Below are 26,127 nucleotides of genomic sequence, written 5' to 3'. Positions count from 1 at the left end.
CCATTCCACTACCGACTTGCAATCACTCTCAACAATCAATCTCCCAACAGAAACCCAAACTGAAGCCAAAAATTTCAATACCCCTTTTAATAGCCTTTAATTCAGCTAGAGGAGTACCTTTGCTCCATCAACGTTCATCTTAAGAAATCAACAGGGGGGGAATCCAACGCAGGTTATGACCAACTTTTGCTAAAGTAGGAGAAAACCCATCTGCTAGAGATGGGTTACCAATCAGCAAATCCTCTTGAATATTAACCGTAGAAACTTGGCTAAAAACCATTTTGATAGCCTGAATCTAACTGTAAAGAACAGAGACATGCTGTCCAGGTTAGAACCTTCGAACACTAAGCATTCCTGGCTTTCCAGATTGACCAGAAGATAACACCGAATAAACTTCCATATCGTCGAGTTTCCCCTCAACTCACCCAGGAACTAAGCAAAGCAGGAGGGTCTTGAGGAAGAACAAGCGAAATATCCAGAAGCTAGCTATTTATTCCACAATTCCAAGCAACAATACAGGAAATATAATGTTGAATTGTTTCCTCCTGAATCTTGCAAAAAGGGCACTGTATATCTTCCCCTAAAGAAACTCCTCTCTTAACCAACTCAGCCTGTGCAAGTTGCCATAGAAAAGCTTCCACTCTCGGTGGAGCAAAACCCTTCCAAACTCCTTGTAGCCACAAATACTCCCGACCTCCGAGCCTAAGGTTTTCCTGCATGATTTAACTGAAAACAATCCATCCGCTAGCAGACCAAAAAAGGAGTCCTCCACCAGCTCTGACAGTTTGCATCTTAAGTTTGTCTCAAAGCCAACCACTGGTCCAATTCCCAATCACTTAGATTCCTTCTAGTTGGACATTCCACTCCCAACACTCGGTCCATAGCTGCCAAACTCAATCTCCCCCCTTATTAATGGAAAGCACATAGATTCTAGGAAAAATTATTTTAAGAGGGACCTCATCAGCCCAAACATCATTCCAAAAAGAAATTGATTTACCATTACCTACCTACTTGCAGCTTCGAATTCGATCTAAGAAAGTTTCCTACCGAATCATTCTTAAAAATTATTAGCAATGCCTCTCATCCATGAAGATTTCGGAGAAGTAACCTTTCAATAGCATATTGTTCCAGCTGACCTTTTGCTTACTACACACACAGATTTCCAGAGAGAGTTTTGTCATTGGCAAATTTCCACCCACTTGCCTAGTAAAGCCGGTTAGTAAGATTCAAATCAGAACTCCTAGTCCACCACAGTTCATAGGCCTGCAGACGTGTTCCAATTTACCCAGTGAATCCTCCGCTTATCCCTTCTCACCCCAAAGAAAGTTAGCATTAAGGAATTAAGCTTCTTTCCGATTGCACGGCATTTTGAAAAGAGATAGAAAGAAAATCGGCAAAGAGGTTAGCACCGACTTCAACAGAATGTCCTCCCAGCCAAAGACAGACATGACGCTTTCCACCGCAAGTTTGGAACTAAATTCTTAAAGACGGATCCATAGAGCCTCTATGTTTTCCTAGCTCCCAAGGGAAGTCCCAAGTATTTGTGGTAGAAAATCAACTGAACCCACTTGTTTGCCCAATCCGATAACACTCCCTCTTCCAAATTGATACCAAACAGCTTACTCTTTGCTAAATTGAGATGTAAATGTTGACGAAAACGGGTAAAGAAAACAAAAGAACACGAGAATTTTACGAGGTTCGACAATGTGCTTACGTCCTCGGTGCCTAGGCGGCGCTAGAAGTTTTATTCAATGATATTTTAGGTCTAGGTACATCTCTTTATAATAGAAAACCCTGGTACATAATTACAAAATCCTTTACCGTACCGCGGGGGCTGCACCCAACCACATAATTCGTAACCCCCAACGAGACTTTCTTGTAGGACCTTTGATGTTCGCTTCGCTCACTCCGCTCCATCTCCTGTCCTCTTTACTGGTATATTTATGAGCCATACCTAACAGTAAACCTGTCATAATGCTAAAGATCCTCAGCACCCTTTTTACATTCTTAATATGATTAATGGAGGCTTGACAAAAAATTATTAAATCATCGGCAAATTGTAGATGGGACAGCCTGGTAGAATTTCTAGAATTCCCCATAATAATACCTGGAAATAAACCCTCTCGAAGCTGTAGACAGACATTGAGAAATCCACGAGGACCATCTGTTTCCAAATCCCATTTCTTTCATTGCTCTAAACAAAATAGGCCATTCCACAGTGTCGTATGCTCTTCGGAAGTCAACTTTAAAAACTACCCCTTGTAATCCTTGTTTTCTCCAGAAATCAATACCTTCGTTCGCAATGAAGGCGCAATCCAATAGTTGTCTCCCCGGAATAAAAGCAAATTGGGATTGACTGATTATGTCCCCAACACAGCCACTCAACCTTTTAGATAATACTTTTGAGAGAATCTTGTATAAACTACCTACAAGGCTGATTGGTCTGAAATCCTCCACACTTTCCGGATTAGTCTTCTTCGGAATAAGTGTAATAAACGCGTGATTAACTCCGTGTTCCCATTTTCTACCTTTGTAAAAATCCTGGAAAAACTTCAATACATGTTCCTTTAAAACCGGCCGACATTTCTTGAAGAAGCCCATGGTAAAGCCATCTGGTCCTGGTGCTTTAGAACTATCCGAAGAAGCTATCGCTTGCCATATTTCTTGTTTCGTGAACTGCTCCTCAAGTTTTAAAGATTGGAACACTAATAGCATAGCAAACTCCAGGGATAAATCCTCTACACCCAGCGTTGACTTGGAACTATAGGATTCCTTAAAATAGGCTGCCAACAAGACTAATAGGCCTGAAATCTTCAATTCCCTCTGGATTCGCTTTCTTAGGGATTAGAGTAATAAAGGAATGATTCACTCCCTTTTCCCATTCTTTACCTCTATGAAAATCTTGGACAAATTGCATGATATGCTCCTTCAAAATGGACCAAAATTTTTTAAAAAAAACCCATAGAAAACCCATCCGGACCAGGTGCCTTAGAACTATCCGAATAAAAGACAGCTTCCCACACTTCCTGTTCAGAAAAGTCCACCTCTAACCCAGCCTTTTGTTCCTCTGTCAATTTGTTGAAATTCAGATTACATTCGTCCACTTCCAAAGCTGAATTCGAATTGTAGTTGACTTTAAAAAACTCAGAGATAATTGATCTAATCTGATTAGGAGTAATAATATCTTCCCCATCCACTTTCAAAGACGAAATGGCATTCACTCTACTTCTATTAAGAGCACATAAATGATAAAACTTGGTATTTCTATCCCCATCCTTGATCCATTTAAGTCTTGATTTTTGGAACCAGATGCTCTCCTCCTTCCTATGCAAACCCCACAATTCATTCCTCCAAGTCAATAATTGACCCCAATCTTGTGCAAAAATCCTCCCACCCTAACACCTCAATTCCAAATCATTTATCCTATTCTCCAGATCTGAAATCTGTTCAGAGAACCCCATATTATTACTGTTAGGCCACTTTTTAATCACTTTCTTAGTTCCTTGAAGAATACTCAGCATACCCCTACGAGCATTCTGCATCTTTAAATCATACACAACATTCTTTACCACCCCATCAAACCCATTCTCCTCTAGTAAGTAATTAAAAAACCAGAAAGGTTTAGGACCCCAATTTTTGAAATCATCCTCAAGTACTATAGGGTTATGATCAGATAAAGATTTCAGCAACACTTTCTGAATAACTTTTGGAAATACCTGAAAAAAAGCACCACTTAACAGAAAACGATCTAATCTAATCCACGTGGAAGCTTCTCTATTATTGCACCATGTAAATCTCCCTCCAACTAACGGTAAGTCCATAAGATTTAAATTTAAGATAAAGTTGGAGAATAAGTCCACCGAATGCCAATTTTGAGCCACTCCAATTTTCTCCTCGGGATCTAGATAGGCGTTGAAGTCCCCCCCTAGGCATATAGGCAAATCCTGGTTGTGCATAAAACACATCAACTCTCCAAAGAACTCCTCTTTATCAGCCTCAACCGATGGACCATACACATTAACAACAACACATTCAAAGTTAACCAACTTAAACTTTCCTGATAACGCAATGAATCTATTCTGTTTAAATTCCCTACTAACTTCAAACAGATTTTCATCCCACAAGCATATTAACCCCCCTGCCGAACCAGTAACTAGCTGAAAGCTAATACCTTTCATGCAATTACCCCCCAACTTCCTCAGTAAACCCTTTCGACATTTATTCAATTTAGATTCCTGAATAAACATAATTACCGGTTTGACTTTTGATACTAATCTTGCAACTGCTCTTATTTTTTCTTTTTTTCCAAGCCCCCTAACATTCCATGAAATCAATCTGATTTGTGACATAATTATCAATATCAGCAAAACCTGACCATCCTGAAAACAGCAATTCAAGACCTCCTAATAGGCCCATTCAGCTCCATCTTCAAGATCTCGTCTTTCAAGACATGATTTCCCCCTTTGAAAGAGATCCCCAACATATCACAGACTTCCCTAGTAACAGCAGCTTCCAATCTTGCTTCCACATATTTGTTAGGTGACTCAGAAGTAGCACTATTTTGATCTAAAGGAACCCTGACCAGACCTCCATCTACCCTTTCATAAACTTGGTCATGGAAACTAATGGAAGCTTCACCCTCCGAACCAGCGCTACCCGACCAAGTTGGAGCAATCCTAAACTTCTTGTGCTTTAGAAAACCTCTTCTTAGACCAAGAGAGAAAGGCTTTTTATTTATTCCCCTCCCCTGATAATCACCCAATAGCACTAGCGTTCCTTCCCTTTCCCTCTCTATCCCATCTAGAGTACCATATTCCTTTTCCAAGACTACAACTTCCTCTACTAGGTCTTCCTTTGAAAACTGAATCTGTATTCTGTTATTGGACCCACCAACTAAATTTGAATTACAATCAGACGAAGCTCTAACCAAATCCTGCAAATTTGATTCAACCATCACATTATGCTGTAACTCTTCCTGTTCCTCCATCTGAGCTTCCTTATGTTTACCATAGCCCACTCTAATTAAATTAACATCTGGCCCAGCTGTGATGGGCTCACTCAAGTCCTCTGATTGGGCTTTATTACTTTCGTTAGAAAAATTACTTCTATTCCCCATACCCTGAAAGTTCCCTCTTAAATTCAAACTTCCTTCTGGAATTTCTGACACCTTTACTCCACTAGGTTGACCTTCTCCTTCCACATTAAAACCTGACCCCCTTTATCGACTGCCACAGCTGTACCAACCTTCTCTTACCAACCACCTATCTACACTGTCCCTAGTATTGCCAGCTATTAAATCATGTCTCCCAACCCCATCATAGCACCGACCTTCTTCCTCCTCTGAAAGTTCATCGCCTCTGATCACACCCTTGCCAGCCACCGTTGAATTTCCTACTGAAAAACTTTCCTGTTTTTTATAGACCGACCCCACATTAATTTTGACCTTGAAAGATCTCCCATACGAACCCAAAATAACAGAATCCTGAATATCAAAAGGACTGGCCACCCTCAACAGAGCCCTTGCCACCGCCATGTCCTTTCTTCTTGCTGTTGATTCGTGGATACAGACAAGCTTCCCCCACCTTGAAACAAGCTTTTCCAGAAAAGAAACATTCCAACATAATAATGGAATACCAACAAGGTCAACCGAACCAAAGGCCATCGAAATACCTTCATCATTCAAAAGCGGATCAATCCAATCAAACCAAAAGGACAATTTCTCCAATCTGCTCGACCACGCTTCCTTAAATTCTTCCACCGAATCAAAAGTTAGGATACATGAGTTCCATGTATATCCCCATTTAGCACCCTCAACCATAATCCCCTCACTAGCCAGCCCCTTCAGTACTAGTTCCAGATCAAAATGGGATTTAATAATCCCAGTCAATGATCTTTTCACCCAATCCCATTCAGTTGAGGGTAAATGCATCTCCCACAGATTTCTCATTCCAACATCCTTACTAAGATGACCCTCCTTACTATTTTTTACTCGTCGGATCTTCCCTCAACCCATCAAACGATGCTAATGCTTCCTTATATGATCTTTCATCCCTCATACGATTGAAAGACTCAGATCCAACTCTTCTTTTCCAGTTCGCTCTCTTAAACACCTTATCATCATCTTTTTTGAGATTTCTACTTACAGTTTTCCTATGGCTCTGCCTCCGATATCTAGCTGCACCTACCGAAACTTTCTTCCCATCTATCCAAATACCATTGACATTCGCTATCGCCTTCTTCATTCCTTCCTCCTTCACAAACTGAACGAACGCAAACGTATGATCTCTATAATTTGGCTTGTTAAAATTATTCGGGATGTAAACTCGCGTAACACTACCCTGCTGACGAAAAAATATCCTTTAATGTTCTCCAAGTGACTCTCTTACTAAGATTGTCTACAAACACCGTCCAATCCTCACCAGAAGACTGACCACCTAAGACACTCTCTCTCATCTTTTCAAATTGCCACTTTGAACTCCTGATTACCTTCTATGTTGTCAGTGTTTCTTGACTGGCAAATTGCGAGCACTTTAGCCTGTTCAAAAAGCATATAGCATAGAAGTTTGTAAGACCAACATCGTTCATATTTGAACGCTCGGAAAGATGGAAATTACCATATTGCCTCAATCCGACAAGCATACGTCTGGTGAAGGCTCTCCTATTCCGTTTCCAAAACTTTGTCCTCTCCTTTTCATTCTCCCTCTCACGTTTTTCCTTGCCGAAGTAGGAAAAAGAGGTTGCGTTAACTGGTCCAGAAGATGTACTAGTGGGGTTCACAACAGCAGCACCTGCCGCGACTGTTGCAGCAAGCCCACTAATTCACCTGTGTTGAGATAGGCGTATGGGTTCCATGGTAAGATCTGGGAAGCTGGAAAGGAGTTACTGTAAAAACAGAAGGTTTGGAGGCTGGGTAAATATCAAGCCGAACCAGTTCAGAGGAGATAGAACCGATTCTCGACACAATGGAAGGGGGGTTTTATCGTGAGAAGGAGCTTAGTCCGGTGGTGAGGCGGTGACGACCACGAGCGGTGAGAAGTGGCGAAAAACAGCGATGTACTTCGTGAAGATTTGCGTCGATTGAGTGTCTCAATCGCAAATCTAAGGCCAAATTTGGAATCCCTGTGGGCCGGCGAACTTCCCAGGAAAAAAAAGCTTCAAACGGTGGTCGGAGAATGGCGGCGGGCGGCGGGCGGCTGACGGCGGCGGCAGCAGATAATGGGTGGATGACGGTGGCGAAAGAAATTCAAAAACACCTGGTCTCTAGGCTCTAGAGAGAAGCGGGACCTTCTCTCACATCACATAACCTTAATATAAGAAATATGTTCATTTATGATTTGCATGTTTATTATTCACAAATAGATTTTTAATTGTTTGCAAACATGTTAAGTTTAACATGTTCATGAACATTAATAAATGAACACTTTCACAAACATTAAACAAACAAACATGAACACACATAATTTTTAAATAAGCAAACATGAACACGATTCTAAAATTATTAAGGAACCCGAACCGAAAACGAACAAGCTTAAAAGAAACAAACAAACATGAACATATGTCTATTTGTTTAGATCGATTAATCTACAGTCCTAATACTCGGAAAGCTAAGTAAGACAGGATAAAAATATTACCTCAGAATAATTGATCCCAGAAAATCCCCCTAACGCAGTGCTAGGATCAAGTGGAGCCTCAAATGCACTCATACATGTATCTGAAGAAGTGTAATGCTGAAAGTGGGGAACAAAGGATATAAAATCAAAGACGGGTTTAGACATCCCGATGAGAATCATCATAAATATAATGCCAACTGTAACAAATATCGGCATTCCTAACATCAAAGAAAGTTAACTCTGATAAAATGTAACAGATATGAGGTAACTGGCTGGTTATGGTGGGTCGAATGCTTCTGTTTTTACATGAGCAAGTCCTATCTATGAGCAAAATGAAAAGCCTTCACAATCATGACATGAGCTTTGTCTTTTTAAACAAAGTAATGAATGCTTATTCCTGCCCTTGATTGACATCATAATAACAAAAGCAATATAAGAGGAGGGCTGCCAAAAGTTGTGATGGTATGGATGATGGTATTGGAGCAGGAGAAAAGAATCAGAGGAGGACAGAAGCAATGGAGTGCTGGACAGTAGCCAATTTATTGGGGTAAAGTTAAAGGCGGAAAAAGGAATTCCGACCAAAGTTGTCCCTTTGGTGAAGGATAGAGATAATTGAGGGGTGGTAGTTGGTTTAGGGGGTATGGTCATAAAATTCTTTTGATGGTAGAATGGTCCATTATGTGTTGGAATGTTAGGGGTCTGGGTAGGAAGGTTAAAGCACGTGCCATTAGGAGATTTGTAGAGGAGAAAAAACCAACTATCTTATTTTTGCAAGAATCCAAATTGGAAATTGTTAGCACTATGTTAGGTAGGAAAATGGGAGGCAAAATCCTTAATGGGTGGGCAGTTGTGCCTGCTGTAGGTTCTGCTGGTGGCCTAATAACAATGTGGAATCAGAAGGTATTTGTGGTGAAGGATACGGTCATCCGAACTAGATTTGTGGCGTTAAAGGGTTGGTGGATGGTATGACAACCATTGTTGTTTCATAAATGTTTATGGTCCAAGTGTGGAGGCTGATAAAGAGCCATTTTTCAGGGAATTACTCTCCTTTCTGGACAGGTGGACTGCCCAGTTTGTTTAGGTGGGGATTTAATGCCTTTTGACGAAGGAAGAGAAAAGGGGTGGTGATGTGAATTTGACGTTGATGAATATTTTTCGAGATTTGTATCTAAGGCAAATCTAATCGATTTACCCTTAGTGGGAGGTCAGTTCACGTGGTGTAATAACAGGGAAGTTCCCACCTTTGAGAGATTGGATCGGTTTTTAGTTGATCATAGTTTTTTCTCGCAATTCCCAATGATCAATCAAAATCTGCAGCCTAGGTCCATTTCTGATCACAATATCATTCTGCTGGAGAATAGGGAGTGCAATTGGGGGCCAAAGCCGTTTAGATTGTTTAATTATATGTTGGAGGAGGAAGGGTTTAGTGAACTGTTGACAAAAGAACTGTTCAATCGGGGTACACAGGAAAACTCGAGACCCATTTCCAAAATCTTAGCCGGGTGAAGGATGTTGCAATAATTGGGCTGGTAAGGGTTTTCTCCAATTACCAAGCAGAATCAGAACCTTGGAGACTGAGATACAGGATATGGAATTAAAATTGCAACAAGGGTCTTCTTTGGTGTCAATGAATTATTGTTGAAGCAAAGAGAGAATTATGGGAGTTACAAAAAAAGGAAGAATCAATTTGGATGCAAAAGTCTAGATTGAAATGGAGATTGGAGGGGGATAAGAACACAAGGTTTTCCATCAGAGTGCAGCAATTAGAGGGAGGATAAACTACATAAAAGCTATCAAAGTTGATGGTGAAATTGTTGAAGACCCAAGGTCAGTAAAAGCTTCAGTGGTGGAGTTTTCAAGGGTTGTATAATCAAACAAACACCCTGGAGGCAGAGGAATAAATCTGGATTTTCTCAAGTTGTCCGAAGGTCAGCGTTTAGCCTTGGAGAAGCCTTTTTCTGAAGAGGAAGTTTGGGAAGCTATTTCTCATTCAGATATCAACAAAGCTCCGGGTCCGGATGGTCTAAACTTAGGATTTTTTAAGAAGTTCTGGCCTAATTTGAAGGATGATATGATGAGGTTTTTTAGGGATTTCTACGTGGGAAAGGTTTGGGAGCCGGAGGTTAACTTCTCCTTCATTTCTCTTATTCCAAAGAAGGCAAATCCGGAGGGATTGAAGAGTTTAGGCCAATTAGCCTAGTGGGAGGGCTTTATAAAGTCATCTCTAAGGTCTTAGCTAGAAGATTGAGTTTGTATCTCAACGATATTATAAGTCAGTCCCAATTCGCTTTTATTCCGGGGGGATATCTGGATTGCTCTTTCATTGCAATGAGAGTATTGATTTTTGGAGGAAGAGAGGGCTGAAGGGAGTAGTTTTCAAGGTGGATTTTATGAGAGCTTATGATTCGGTAGATTGGAAAATTTTGATTCAGATTATGAGTAAAATGGGGTTTGGAGAAAAGTGGAGGTCGTGGATGTTCCAGTGCATTTCAACTGCTGAGATTTCGGTCTTGTTAAATGGATCGCCAACGGAGAAATTTCATATAGCCAGAGGTTTAAGACAGGGCTGTTCACTTTCACCTATGCTTTTCAATTTGGCTACGGAATGTTGCATTTACTGTTATCTAAAGCAGTAGATATGGGATTGTTTTCGGGGTTCGAGTTAGGACTGCAGGACCGAGCATTCAAGTTGTCACACCTTCAATTTGCGGATGATCTTATAATTTTCAGCAAAGGTTCCATTCGTGAGTTGAGGAATATTAGAAGTGTTACTGATTTATGAACTTATGGTGGGGCTGAAGTTAAATCTAGGTAAAGCAGGATTTTTGGAATCAATGTTGAAGAAGGGGAGCTAACTAATTGGGCTGAAGTTATTGGCTGCTCGGTTGGATATCTTCCATCTGAATATTTAGGTCTGCCTCTGGGGTACAAGAGGAATTCGACTGCTATGTGGGATCCGATAGTGGCGAGATTTAACGCTAAATTGACTGGTTGGATAGCTAATTCTCTATCGGTAGCGGGAGTGGTTTTGGTCAAATCGGTACTATGCTCTCTTCCGGTCTATTTTCTATGTTCAGAATCCCAGCTACGGTGATACTCAAACTTAACTCTATTATGGCTTCATTTCTGTGGGGGGATACGATTGATAAGAAGAAAATCCATTGGGTCAATTGGAAGTCGATCTCTAAACCAAGATTTATGGGGGGTCTAGGGGTCCCTAATCTAGCACTTTTGAACCGAGCTTTATTAGGAAAATGGGTTTGGAAGTTTACTTCTGAAAAGAATTCTGGTGGAAGAAAGTGATTTGTGCCGCCTACAATTTGGATCCCAAATCTATTATTTTGGAGAATTCGGTGCCAGCTCGTGCATCGTGGATTTGGAAAGGTGTGGTGAAAAACTTTTTCAATAGTGATGATTTTGGAGAATGTCTTAAAAGGAATATGCGATTGAAGGCGGGGAAAGGGGAAGATGTGCAGTTTTGGAATGATGTAGGTTGGGTGATGTTCCCCTCAAATCATTGTTTCCTAGACTTTATGTTCTCTCAATTAATAAATCGGGTAAAGTGAAAGAGTTTAGGGAACAGAATGCTTCGGGTTGGGTGTGGGACATCCAAATGAGAAGGAATTTGGCTGATTGGGAAGTAGAACAGTGGATGCAATTGATTTCTATGTTGAATAATACCTCTCCTTTTCCCAGTGTAGATGATTGTTGGATTTGGTTAGGGAATGGTGAAGGAATTTTACAGCTAAATCTTGTATAAAAGCTTTTTATGTACAACGGGACTCTGAGCAAAATCAAGTGAATTGGGATAAGATTATTTGGTCTGGTTTAGCTCCTCCAAGGGTGGAATTGTTTGTCTGGCAGCTAGTACAACATAGAGTACCGGTTAAAGAGGAGTTAGTTAAGAGAGGTGTTGCAGAGATTGTTGACCAACGTTGTGTTCTGTGTGGTAGGGAGGTGGAATCATTTTCTCATCTGTTTCTGCATTGTAGGGTTGTGTGGGGTCTGTGGTCCTCCTTCTTGAAAATGTGGGATGTGTCATTGGTGACTCCAAAGTGTACAATGGAATTTCTAATTTTGTGGGACGATTTAATGACTAACTCTTTGATTTGGAGATTCATTCCTAGGGCAGTGATTGGTCAGTATGGAAGTGTAGAAATGAGATTATCTTTCAGAAAGGCAAGCTGGATTTGGTCAGATTATCTTTCATTGTTAGATTCAGAGTGGCTTCCTGGTTCAGTGCTCATTTCAAGGATGCGGGTATTCCTCTAGATTCTCTAGTAGGTGACTTGAAAATTGCTGACTCGATTGGTAGATCAAGAACGGTTTGCTCTCAACCTGCTTGCTGGGTTCCTCCACCGGAGGGGTTCCTAAAGTTAAATGTTGATGGAGCGATGGTTTCGGGGTGGGAAAAAGGAGGTATTGGTGGTCTGTTTCGAGATAGCAGAGGTCAATTGCTTCAGTGGTTTTCTGAAGCAGTAGGGGGTGGTCCTCCTATTTTGGCTGAACTGTTGGCTATCAAAAGAGGGATTTGTCTTATGGAGGAGTTGGATTTTGTCGCAAATCAAAGAGTTATCTTGGAATCAGACTCGTCTAACGCTCTGAAGTGGATTCAGAATCCGGGTTTAACCCCTCATTTGCATCTATCCTTGGTGAAGGATATAATTTCACTTTTGATTGGAAAGGATATTATGTTTAGGCATACTTCAAGGGCGGCAAACTGGGAAGCTGATAAACTTGCTAAAGATGGGATAGGGTGATTTTGGTTATAGTTGTGTTGTTTAACAGGAATTGTTCCTCCCTGTTTTGTTGAATGTCTGTGTTAAGTTTTATGTTCTTCCGTTGGAAGTGTAGGAGTTTGTTCAAGCTTGTAATCTGGTTATTATGAATAAAAGTTTTCTTGGCTCTCTTTTCCTCCTTCGTTGTTCCTCATGTTACTCTCATAACATGGAGGGATTGAAGGAGGATTTTAATGGGGCCTTTCTATCAAAAAAAAAAATATAAGAGTAAACTTAAACAACGAAATAAAAGGGAAATGAGAAGGATGAATTCGATTTTAATAGAATGCCAACAGGGAAACATCTGATTTCTTCCATGATATCCACTTATCCAGATACAAAAAAAAAATATGTATAAATATGCACATGCCCACCTACAAATACCTATACATGGAGACCAAAAATAATTACCTGAAAACAGTACTCAGCATGTGTAACTCCTCCATAGTTTTTCAAAGTTTTCCCGATCCATCTTGAAGTACTAGTTAAAGAGGCCAAGTAACAAAAACAAAGATGATAATGTTTTAGTAAAAGGAAGAGGGAACTCAAATTCTAATTGCTTAATTTCAAAAAGCATTATAGATATCCTGAACCCAGGGCCTCCAAAATACAAATGCAAGAAAACCTGTAAAATACTCTGAGTAGCACAATCGTGGCCAAGTGGCTTCAAACAAATATCGGTAAGAGACACATTCAAACCAGAATAAATTGCACGAAGTCCATCAACCTGTCCAAGTTCAGCAGGAACAGACAAATAAGATGAAGCAAACAGAAAATACATGTGAAGATATAGTTCAACTAAGATATACTTCAAGCAATGTCTTACTTATATCAATGACTCAGAAAAGTAGCAATGAGTGTGTACCGTACCTTCTCTTGAATTTCAAAAAGCAGTCGGATGTTATCGTCTGAAACTATACTGGGGGACTTCCCTTGTGTTTTATCAGGCAAAGTTGCTAATATAAGCTGAAAACAATCAAGTTTAAAAAAAAAAAAATTCATTGCTATCATATAAACTTAGCAGACGTCTCAATTCCATTAAACTGAGATAGGTAAACAGACAAAGAAATAGACAGAGAGACAAAGATAGAGTAATAGAGAATTAGTGATCAAGAGAATGTATATTTATTCTCAGACTAAAACTTCAACTTTTTGGCACAGAGAATTCAATCAACATTGGGGGGGAAAAGTATATTTAGATAAACATAAAACAGTTGAGATATGAAATTAAACCTTGATGCTCAGACATACCAAACCCTTTCTGTAATGGTGTTCAATCAGCAAGTAACTAGATACATAGCATCGACCTCACAACTTATATAATTGCCAAATGACAAAAATCCCCAAAATATGCATTGATTTTTTATATGTTTGGCTTTCTAGGTTCCTCCACTGAGATATCCTTTGTATATTTGAAATTTAATTAGGCATATTATGTAACCTTACAGAAAAACGCACTGAAATGATGCTTAAGCTTAATCCTCACAGCTTTTGTCACCTATAATACTCAACTCTTTAGGTTCTACCACTCGGATATTCTTTTTCAATTTGACATTTACTGAGGCATATTAAGGCATCTCATAGCCAAACACACTAAGATGCTGTTTAAGCTTAATTATATTTAGGATTGTCAACCTGTAATCCTCAAAACTTTTGTCACCTTAATTCTGAATCCTAACTTTCTAAAATAATATTAAGATAAAGTCCACAAAGCAACAGATAGCTTAGGGAAGGCAAGAAATAGTTTCTCTTATCTTGTATACAGAATCAAAAAGACAAACATTTATTCGATTCATTATTTCAGGAAGGACGGGCACAGAAGTGTGGGGATTGAATACAGAGAAACAAATTGTATCATAAATGAAGAAAAATGAATGAAATGAACCTGTTCAATTCTGTAGAAAGGTGCAAGGTGACTGTCAAAAAACTGTTTCTCTTCCGCTGCCTTACTTCCAGGGCCTACCCACAACTATAAGAAATCACATGTCAAGCCTTGATAGTATGCAGAAGAGTACTGGTAAAAAGAAAACAGGAAGTATATGACACTCAAATGCATGTCCTCACAGCTTATCCAAGGAGCAGTCAGTACCAAAAAGATACTTCAAACACCTTTTCGTCCAAACATTTAGGAATGGGAAAAATATATGGCAAAACAATTTTCCTTTCCCCTGTTTTAGAATCTATATAAGAAATTGAGCAGACAGATGAAAAAGGTCTAATATGGGCCTAAAACAGGCAGCAAATAGAAGTGAAAGGAATTAAGAAAATAGCTAATTACTAGTAAGAAACCTTTTCTAGTACATTGAACCTCACACGTCTCACACCTGCCCCAACCGATGAACTAGAGGAAGAGAAAGATAAGTGCAAGAATAAGGGTAGAACTAATACGTTGATGGTAACTCAACAGTTTCTAGCATAAAGATGAAATATGATACCTTCTCTGGCCGTGTCTCCACTTCAATATGAATGAGACCAAAACATAGCACAATAACAACTGCCAACGATGAACCCAATACAAGAGTAGGATTTCTAGCAACCCATATTCCATAACTCCTGGGCATAGCATAACCAAACATTTAGAACATGCTAGACATTTAATCATCCAGATACATGTACGTGCATGTATGTATTTGTGTGTTTGCATGTGTAATAGAATCTAATCATGTACATGTTCACCTGTAAAACCTCGACATATATCCTTGAATAATGGAAAGTTGCGCCTCATTTTTCAGTTGTGAAGCCACCCCACGTCCCTGATTTCAGGACAAAGAGGCACATAAACATCTAAACCCCAAAGTCCACCTAGTTCTTTTCTAGGAGGAAATATAGCAAGCTGAATGAATATCATATGAAGATATTAAAATAAAGAGGAAGATGTTCAAGGGAAAAGAAGGAATAAAAGAAATATTTAGAACATAGCTAACAGATTGCTATTTTTCATCACTTAAAATATTGGAAAAAAAACATAAGAACACCAATTGTAACACTCAGCAGCAGAAACTGTTGGAATTATTTAATCAAAGCTGCTTCTTAAGTACGAAAAACGGAAAAAGGTAAATGTCTTTTAAACTCAACATACTATGAGAACGTCCAAGTCAACAACGTACTAATAAGGGAAGTAATAATCATCACTTACCTCCAAAGCAAGGTTCTCATCATATTGCATGTTAGACGAATTTGCTTCATCTTCATCTATTGACTTCAGTAATGGTTCCCTTTCAGATTCAAGTATTCCTTCTCGTTGCCAATGAAACAACGCCCATCCAAAAAGTCCCAAAACCAATATGATATATGCTATAGCTAATGCAAAGTCTATACATCTTACCTGCAAGTGACACTAGATATCACTATATGCATCAAACATATATAAACAAAAATTTTCACATATGAAAATCAACTGATTCAGCCATGAAAATTAAGTGTTATGCAGTATTTAAACAAAAACTAAAGCATATGTTATTAACTTTAACAAAAGAAAAGTCATCAATTAGACCTTAACAGGCCCAATAGTTATTGAGCAGTGATCTTTTTTCGGTGGTGAAGGAGGTTCAGAGTTGGAGCATTGAGGTGATGAAGGGCAATCACCACAAGAGCAGCCAAGAGAGGCATCACCACATGAATAAGTAGAAACGTTCATCAGCCTCATTCCAGATAAGTCGGGAACAGTAGACTTGAAATCAATAGCGTAAGGTGAACCAGGAAATCCAGGAGCAGCTTTCTGACCAATAATATGCTATTGGATAGCAATAGAAAGTCATAAGTAGGCCTGGACCTCACACAATACTGACGAAAGTATCCTCAGTTATGATTTTAATTAGTTTCATAAGCAAGATAAGAACACATGGCCTCCGAGCAGCCAAATTCTTTTAATGTGACAAGAACCATAAGTTTCAAGGGTATAAGTAGGTGGCTATAAGAAGATAAGTCAACCTCCCTTGACTCGGAGATGCAAGCTGGTCATTGTTTTCACAATACAAAATTCAGGAACTTTAGACCGTAGGTATAGACTAGATATCCCAATTATATTTGTCTGCATATTAGCTTCACAAGATACATTAATCAAGAAGGGGGTTTTTAATGAGGCCTTTCAATTCTTATCAAAAAAAATATTTGTCTGCATAAGTTCTGTCTGTGCAGCCTGAAAAACTGACATAGCCACAAAAAATGAATGAGACCAACCTATCATTTATTTTCTTTCACCACAAATTTAGCAGAAATAAACAAAAAGGCCCTAGAGGAAATCCAAGCTTTTTCACAAAGCATTTCCTCCAAGCAATGAAGAGATAATACCATTTTATTATAAACTTCCTCTGTACTGCTTAATTCACTCAACATCCAAACCGTGCCAATTTTGTTGATTCAAAAAATATAAATATGCTTAAACCAAATTTTAAGAGAAATATATATCTTACACTCTGCTAAAAGATGCCAGATAATACCTGGCAAACTGTTTTCACAAAATAATTTTTTCAGCCATGCACAAAACTTAAATTCACCTTTAAAGTTTGTTGCCCCAGCTCCTATGAATTCAATGGCTCTTGTATTCATGGTCCCAAACTTTACCTCCTTACAGGAGTCATAAAGCCCTTCTCCAAAAGCATCAGATACAAAAAAGTCGATGCCATCCACTGTTAAGTTGCCATTAACCTGACAAATTAATAATACAATGTGAATCAGTTAAACAGGATTGAACATAGAAAGTGGAACCCATCCTAAATGTTCTATTAAATCCAACCACTTCATGGAAATCATTAGCTTTGAAGCATGAGAGAAACATTGAAAATAGGAAGTACATTAAACCAAAAGCAAGGTATGGGTACTGCTCATTATAAGCTTGTCCTAACCTCTGAAACAGAAGTCACATTGATGAATAGACTTTGATTAGGAGAGCATGAAAGCTCGCAGAAGAGATTTAAGAAGTTCCTCAAGCACGCTGGACAACCAACAAGGAAAGGAATGGCCTGACAACATTTAGAATTAGAGCGAGAAAAGCAGCATTAATGGATAAAAATAACAGAAAAGCTACTAGCACAAAAAAACTTGAGCCTTTCCCACATACATCATCATACTTTAAGAAGTGATAGCTTATCAGCTCATTATTTGTGGGGAAAGCGTACTTGTGAGTTCAAATTATGTACAATAGTAACGGTTGTACAAATTTGAATTTGAGCTTGAAATCTTGAATAAGCATGCACACATCGTAAAAATAAAAAAGCCAGAGGTTTTACCTGCTGAACTTGTGCCCGCAATGTGTCAAATTGATCCTCTGTGCAACAAACATTACCGCTTATTGATGGACACAAGCTTTGAATTTTGGCAGAAAATAGCACATCGGGCTGATAAAGCACAAAAGCAAACATATAAGAAACATAAAAGTATACATATAGTGTCAGAAGAACAGCTTTGAATTTTGGCATAAAACAACTCATCAGGGTGATAAAGCATGAAATAAAGATATAACAAATAAACATTAAGTAGCAGAAGGCAGTGTTTAGAAAGGAACAACTGAGGCGCGCCTAGGCCCTAAGGTGAGACGAGGTGAGGGTGAAGCGCCTAATTAGGTCTAGGCGAGGCGATTTCAATGAAACACAGCAAGGCGTGCCTAAGGCGCAGAAAGGCACCGCCTTTTCAACTTTTTTTTTTTTTTTGTGTTTTTTTATTATGTTTTACATACTAACTTATATATCAACAACAAAAAAGAAGTAAAATGAAATGTCAGTGAAAAAAGGAGTAAAACATGGTGGGAGTGATTAGAAAAGAGACTTTCATGGGAGACGTATGAAAAGTTGGCGTGAAATACAGATAATGGGGGTGCTTTACCTTGTATAATTAATGTTTGTCTTGAAGTTTGAAAGAGAGAAGCAAAGGGGATAATTAGAGGCCATTTTTGTGTTAAAAAAGACAACCGACTGAGCAGGCAAAATGAGAGAGAGGCATGCATGCAAGAATTTAGAATCGGGGGAGGAAAATATAGGTTTTAGTGAGTTTTGTTGCATGGTGATGGGTTCTTGAGCAGCACTTTTAGCACATGGTGAAATTTGAATCCATGAGAAAGAAAGAAAAGCTTGGAAACACATTTTAGAAATAAGAGAATGGAGGATTAGGGTGGATAGAGGATGGGTTTAGGGTGTAGGCAGTGTTAACAAGGAAGAAGACGCGTTTGTTGAGAGGTGCGAGGTGGAGGGACAAGAAGGAGACAAGTAAGAAGTTGATGCCAACTCATTATTAGACTTTTATTTATTGTTTCAATTTCTTATATGGAATTTTGGACCAAGGAAGAAAGGGGGATTTGCTTGGGTTCTCAAGGTTCAATGGTTGATGGAACAAAAGTGATGTTTAATACATAAAATGTTGATTATGAATATTTTTTTTATTTATACTGCATGAACTGTTCTTTCTGTTTGAACATACAACTGGAAAAAACTTGTATATCTTTTATTTTTAAAAAGTGTTCCTCACTTCAATAAGGCGCTTGCCTTGCACCCTGCATCTTGTGCCTTGGCTATAAAACTCCTATAGCCTTAGTGCGCCTTGCGCCCTTTTAACACTGGCAGAAGGTTATACTTGAAGGGCAGAACAATCAGAGAAAAATAAAGCAACAAAAATGTAAATTGGACAAGCATGAGGTTGCTCACCTTCACTGATGGCGAACCATAAGGGCAATTTAGAACTTTCCCATCACTACGTTGTCCACATATGTCATACATTGCACAATATTCTTTAGAATGCCTCTCCCTGGCCAGCAGATCAGGAGTTTTTCAATTCAAGCAAAAGAAAATGAGACAGATAATACTGCAAACTTGTGACAAGTAAGATGTTAAAACAAAAGGTAGCCATCAGATAAGCTCTTAGTAATTGCAGGACCTTGATAATATTCTTGAGAACAAGCTCAATAAATTCAACAAGCAGTCCACAAAAACTAAAAAATGTAATCTAAAAAGCTGAGAATTGTACACAACACACATTAGTACATATATTAACAAGACCGGAAATATTTAACACACATTATGCTCTGGGACTGAAAAAGCCTTACCCCAATGTGGGACAGGAAACGGAACGGCCACAAGAATCAGTCTTTTTCGAGCACAGTCCAGGTATCAATAAAATTACCTAGAAAAAAAAAGGAACAATTTAATTAACACGAAGTCAGTAGAACATAAACGGCTTCCAACTCGGTATGAACAAGCTTTTATATCCATTTCAGCGAAAAATATATATATATACTGTCACAGCTTGAACAAAGAAATACAAAGGTACTAATTTTCGTTCAAAATCTGATGTTCAAAATCAAACGCAAGTCGATAAAGTTTCAGCTCCGTTTAGTAAGAGCCATCTTTTCCCCCCGCTCAAATCAAACAATAAGCAGATTCGCAATGACTAATAACAGAACAAACACCATTAATAGTGCAATACCCAAATGAAAAATCTCAAGTAGAAGCTGCAAAGTCCCAATTCAGCTACGTTATAGTGAAGTAGACTATGCACTTAGAAAAACCAAGTGATCCAAGATCACGGTATCATAAACCCCCCAAAAAAAACTTAAATTCAACAAAAAAATGTTCAGGAAACAGATTGTGCTGACGAAATAGGATCAAAGAGCGGAGTCTTGCCTGTAGAAGAGAGAAAACAGCGAGAAAACTGGGAAACTTCATCCTTCAGTCGAGTGGGTGTTGAGTTGGGATTTAGTTAGTTGAAGAAAATTTTCGAGGAAATATAGCAAATATTTTCTCCCGCAATGGCGTCAAAAGGACGAAAGTGAGGTTGGAAATTGCAACTAAAAGAAAAATATTGGCTGTATACAATCGTTATTAATACACCTAATTAACGAAGGACAAATTAAATAATGTAGAAAATGGTCGATTTTTCATGAAAATGCTATTTCCACTCTGCTCTACCTCAGTCTACATTTGTCTCGTACTCTTTAATTAACCGTACAATTAACCGCGGGGATTGGACATTGCGTTTTTCTTTCACAGAAGTTCTTTTAAAGATATTTTTGTTTGGGTAAACTACATTTTTTACCACTAAATTTTAATTTTACTCTTATTTTAATCATTAAACTTTATAAATTTTGAGTTTGATCACTACATTTTTTTGGTTACTTATTTATTCTCACTTCACTTTTAAATACTTAGCGAAGTTATGACTAGGTATTTATCTTTTAAAAATTATGAAACGACTTTAAAATATTTTACTTGAAAAAGCTTGATTTCCGTTTTCTTTCAATTTTTTAGATAATGAAATATCTTCTTCTAAATCTCAACATAGAGAAGTAAAGAAAGATTGTTGAGGTTTAGAAAAGTTATATATTTAGATTCTAATTTGATTGGACCATGAAGGTTATAAATAATAGTGATTTGGATTTAGTGAGTTTTAATTTTGAGATTAAATTTTATCGATTTTAAATTTATTTTTAAATAATTTAAATTGATCGAATGATAGGGATGATGAGATGAGTCATGAATTTACTGATATCTTGAATGATCAGAAAATTATCAAAGAAGATTGATTCTAACATTGATTAATACAAGTGAGAAACTATAAAAAGATCATCTTTAAAGAAAAATAAAACTTAAAAGAGAAAAATAAGGTGGAAAATATATGACGGCCATGTCAGAATAAAATAGGACATGTAATCATATTGTATCTGATTTTGAGATTAATTTTTATCGATTTTAAATTTATTTTTAAATAATTTAAATTGATCGAATGATAGGGAGATGAGATGAGTCATAATTTACTGATATCTTGAATGATCAGAAAATTAATCAAAGAAGATTGATTCTAACATGATTATACAAGTGAGAAACTAAAAAAGATCATCTTTAAAGAAAAATAAAACTTAAAAGAGAAAAATAAGGTGGAAAATATATGACGGCCATGTCAGAATAAAATAGGACATGTAATCATATTGTATCTGATTTAACGATCAAGTGATTAACACAAGCGTAATTCAAAAGTTTAATGATTAAATTAAAAAAAATTATAAAGTTTAATGACAAAAACAGGATTAAGGTTAAAGTTAAATGATGGAAACCGTAGTTTAGCCCTTTTGTTTTTGTTCTTACCTACCTACACCACGTGTCTCCCTTCGAAACGTAAAATGGAAGCGCCGTTTTGATCCGACGGGCCGAGACTTAAGTAGCTAGTCCAAAATGTGGGAAGTTCCGGTGTGCAGTGTCTAAAAACGGCGTGACCTGCTAAATAAGTAATCGATTAAAATTTAGATCGGTTATGTTATATTATTTAACTGGAAATATTATCAAGCACAATAACATATTAGGTAACGCTTATAAAATGTAATAGGCAGCGCTTATATAATAAAATGGCATTTAACCGAAATATTATCAAGTACATAACAAATTAGGTAGCGCTTATATAATGTAATAGGTAGCGCTTATATTGACCTATTTTCTCATAAAACCGTAAATTAAATCGGTTACATTAAATTGGCCTATTACTATGTATATCAGTTTCGATGTTTTCGAGATCGATACAATTTAAATGTATCGACCTTTATGCGTGCAACTCTTTGTGCTTTATTTGGAAAAAAGTATCGACTATTTAAAGAGTGTCGATACATAATGAGACCTATTTGCTAATTAACCAGTATATTTTAACCGATTACATTGTAAATTGACCTGTACATAATAATATCGATTTCGATGTTTCGAGGATCGATACTTTTTACAAATATCGTACTTTATGCGTACACCCGTTTGCCATTCATTTTGAAAAAATGTATCGACACAAATTAAAAAGTATCGATACTTTATTGACCTATTCTCTCATGAACCCGGTATATTTCTACCGGTTACATTGGAAATTTACCTATTACATTATAATTATCGGTCTCTTTGATTTTGGGATCGATACTTGTTATAAATGTATCGACACAAAATCTAATAGTGTTGATACTTTATGTTAACCTGTTTTATAATTAAACGGTATATATATACTGGTTACATTGTCAATTTACCTATTATTATAATTATTTGTCATTAAAATAGTCTATTTTACACCTACATTGTAATTTTACCTATTACTTTAAAATTATTGAATTCTGTAGTTATTGTACATACCTGAATATGTCCTGCAAAATTTAATGTTGTACCCACCCTTCAACTACCACCACTACCAATACCTCACACCACATCCTATTGAAAGCACCACTGAAACATGAATGAACCTTTACTTACATACATCTCCATCAACTCCTGTTGGGACCACTGAAATTGCACAACAAAAATTTTGCCATGGAATTAGTAGAATATGTCTGAACGAGTTGAAAGCGGATTACTTAAGTTCCCAGACGAAGCCCTTCCTGATTACAAAACTGGTTGAATTTGAAAGTCATGCTACTGAGATTTATACGCGCGAATCTTTGCGTGCGTTCCAAGAATAACTTCAACGGGAGACATTGTACCGGATTCAGGAAGAAATTGAGTCTTTATCATATGAATGTCAATATTTTTATTTGAAAAAGTACAAAGAAAAAATAGGACATTTGAAATTAGTTTTGATTCTCGTACGAAAACCCTAAATTGCTCATACATAAAATTTGAGACAGTTAGACTTCCATGTCGCCATCAACTTTACGTTTTGAAGCACTTGGATTACACATATTTGCCCGGGTCTTTAATTCAAATTAGGTGGACTAAGGATGTGAAGGCTTCTGCAGCCAGTTTTGTTGATTTTAATGTGCCTCCAGAAAAAATGCAAATGGTAAGGTTTGTTTCTCTACGTGCAACAGCAAGTATGTTGCTATGCATCAAAGACAGACGCGTCTTCAAACCGCAAGAGATGAGATGAAAGATTAACAAAAATTTGAGAACTTGTTTGGTTTGAATGATTCAGTCAATCGAGCAGTGTATTAAACAACGTTCGCGACCCTCAACGAAAACAACGCAAGCGAAAATAAGTAACAAAGACAAGTCGAGAAGAAATTAGGCGATGTGGGTTCTGCAACGAGGGACATAACAAACTAACATGTCCTCAAGTCAAGCTGGGTTTGAATACAAGCACGCAGCCTACTTCAACTGATTTTTTTGAAGACGGAATGGATTGGTCATTCAGTCCCGCACATGATGTTAGAGATATTTGGAATAATGCAGACAACGATCTCCATATCCTAAGTATCAACATGACTCCTATTGTGTATAAAACAAGTACAACAACCTATTGTTATTGCAAATAACCACATTCAATCATGTTTGTACATTACAACTATATTCGTATAAAATTAAAAACAATTCAACAACTGATACAACTATTATATGTAATGTTCAATCATGTACTCCTTACGTTGTAGGGATTCAGTCCCTAAACCCTCAAAGAAAGCTTGTCTTACCAATTCGTAGCTTACCATCTGGACCCTGAAAGGGTATTTTATTGGCTATGCAGTCATATTATGCTTCCTTTATCATTTTGTATTCAGTCAGTAGAGATTTGAAATTTGTAATCAATTAAAAGATCTTAAACACTTGAATCCAATTACCATTTCAAGAACAATTACATGAATACATTGATACTTACCAGTTGCTTTCGATTTTCTTCAATGTTAATACGATGGGGCTCCATTTGAAGGTCATCACTGTCGGAGTGGAAAAGTTCTCTGACTTTAGGGTTTTTCGATTTGGGTTTTGTATATATAAGAAAAAAACACGCGTAATTTTAAAAAGTATCGACACAAATTTAAAACGTGTCGATACATTATGTAGACATATTTTCTCAGAAAACCGATAAATTTAAACCGGTTACATTGTAAAGTGACCTATTACATTATAATTATGGGTTTTGATGATCGATATTTTTTCTAAATGTATCGACACTTTTTCGTGAACTTGTTTGGAAAATTTATTATGGACATAAAGTGTCGACACAAATGTATAAAGTATCGATACATTATGTATACCTTTTTTTTAATAACCGTTATATTTAGACCGGTTACATTGTTATGTTACCTATTACATTATAATTATGTGTTTCGATGTTTTTGAGATCGACACTTTGTATAAATGTATCGACACTTTGTTCGTGCACTTGGTTTGGAAATACATTCTGGACAACATGTATCGACACAAATGAATAAAGTGTCGATACATATTGTAGACCTATTTTCTCAGAAAACCGGTAAATTTAAACCGGTTACATTGTAAAGTGACCTATTACATTATAGTTACGGGTTTCGATGTTTTTGGGATCGACACTTGATATAAATGTATCGACACTTATTTGTGAACTTGCTTTGGTTGGAAAATACATTATGGACACAAAGCCGGTAAAAGACAATATTTCAGTACAAAGCTGAGTTGTGAGTTGATGGGGTTGTCACACTGGTCACATGGAATGGAATATTTACTGTATAAATCACATGTTATAATGTAATATTCATATTAAAAGACACAGTTACTGTGTTATATGATTTAGTTTTTTTGAATGGAATGAAAATATACACACAATATAATCAAACCATAACATTCATACACAACAAATTTCTGGATAACAATGTTCAAATAATGTACCTACAACGAAATTAATCCAATGGAAAAGGGTTATCGCTAACGAAGTTCGGAATATTAGGCGCCTTCAACAAATTTTCCAAATACTCGCATATGTTACCACCTTTTTCTGAGGACATGTATAAAAAATTTCAATAATCAAACTAATCAGGTGCAATTTTACTAACAATAAACTAAATGAGCATAATCAGGAATAAATTTGTGTCATACTTAGAGCATCGTCGTCCGAATGGGAAGCAGCGTCGAAAGAATGTGGACATATGTAATTGTTTATCTAATAAAAAACATAAATTATTAATCAATCAATCTATGAACAACTGTTTAACTGGAAAAATATGGCATAACTGTAATTTACCGGATTATGAATCATTTTTCGCGGTGAATCATCGACCAACAGTGTATTTAGGATGTTAAAATCAGTAAACTCGTTCCAAACATCATTGAGATCTTTACAGTATGTAAAATTATCTGCTGTTTTGCACTTTCTTTGATCCTGTTTACAAACAGTCGAACATAAATATGTAGGAATCTTAGACAAATTAAAGTTAGCAAAGTGTAATGACAATCATCTTACCCAAACGAATAGAAAGTGGTCAGAGAACGAACGTAGTTTATCAAGTACACGGTCCAGATTGTAATCAAGTTTGAATGTTAACATTTAATTGTATATTAACGATTTTGACTATAGTAATTTGAATTGCTCAATAGTTCTAACCTCATCTTGGATGACCAAATGGCAACAAGAAAATTCTGTGTACAAAATTGCATAAATTCACATAATCCATTTCTAAGGATAATATCTGCAACATGAAAAAAATGATATTAAAGTTGTACGCTTATATGTTAAAATAATGGATACAAATTAACAGAATTGAAATCTTCTGGATGTCTTGGGATGTAAGCAAGGACACAATTGACATCAAAAATTACTAGTTTTCTTGCAGGCGGCGTTGCAGACACGATATACTTGTTTGGATCATCATCATCATCTTCATCGTCATCTTCATTGACTGCTTGGTTATCCACATCTGTTAAAAGAAAATAAAATACATTTCAGAATGTGTAAATGTTTAGAAACATAAATAATTAATTACCTAACTCGTTTGATGTCGTTGATGTAATTCGTCACGCAACATGGAGACTTCATGTAACATCCTCCATGTCGGGTTAGTGATTAATTTGCAAAGTTTCAACATTTGGTGATTTAAGTAAAATGAT

The 26,127-nt window shown here is 37.2% G+C and overlaps 1 protein-coding gene across 1 annotated transcript in view; it reads right to left on the bottom strand.

The window, feature by feature from the left end:
* Positions 1–19,498, bottom strand: part of LOC120145542 (NPC intracellular cholesterol transporter 1-like) — a 40,114-nt gene extending 20,616 nt beyond the window's left edge. Inside the window, 15 exon segments of the mRNA XM_039159366.1 lie at positions 7,632–7,727; positions 12,800–12,838; positions 12,840–12,869; positions 13,014–13,115; positions 13,259–13,354; positions 14,274–14,357; positions 14,824–14,941; positions 15,065–15,141; positions 15,525–15,713; positions 15,882–16,121; positions 16,868–17,035; positions 17,233–17,349; positions 17,617–17,724; positions 19,024–19,123; positions 19,422–19,498. Coding sequence (XP_039015297.1) covers positions 7,632–7,727; positions 12,800–12,838; positions 12,840–12,869; positions 13,014–13,115; positions 13,259–13,354; positions 14,274–14,357; positions 14,824–14,941; positions 15,065–15,141; positions 15,525–15,713; positions 15,882–16,121; positions 16,868–17,035; positions 17,233–17,349; positions 17,617–17,724; positions 19,024–19,095 — 1,536 coding nt within the window. The 5' untranslated portion in view covers positions 19,096–19,123; positions 19,422–19,498.
* Positions 19,499–26,127: the final 6,629 nt, after the last annotated feature.

Source organism: Hibiscus syriacus, unplaced genomic scaffold (assembly GCF_006381635.1).
Source record: "Hibiscus syriacus cultivar Baekdansim isolate YM2019G1 unplaced genomic scaffold, ASM638163v2 tig00110893_pilon, whole genome shotgun sequence".
NCBI lineage: Eukaryota > Viridiplantae > Streptophyta > Magnoliopsida > Malvales > Malvaceae > Hibiscus > Hibiscus syriacus.
This window is presented reverse-complemented; position numbering and strand designations above follow the sequence as displayed.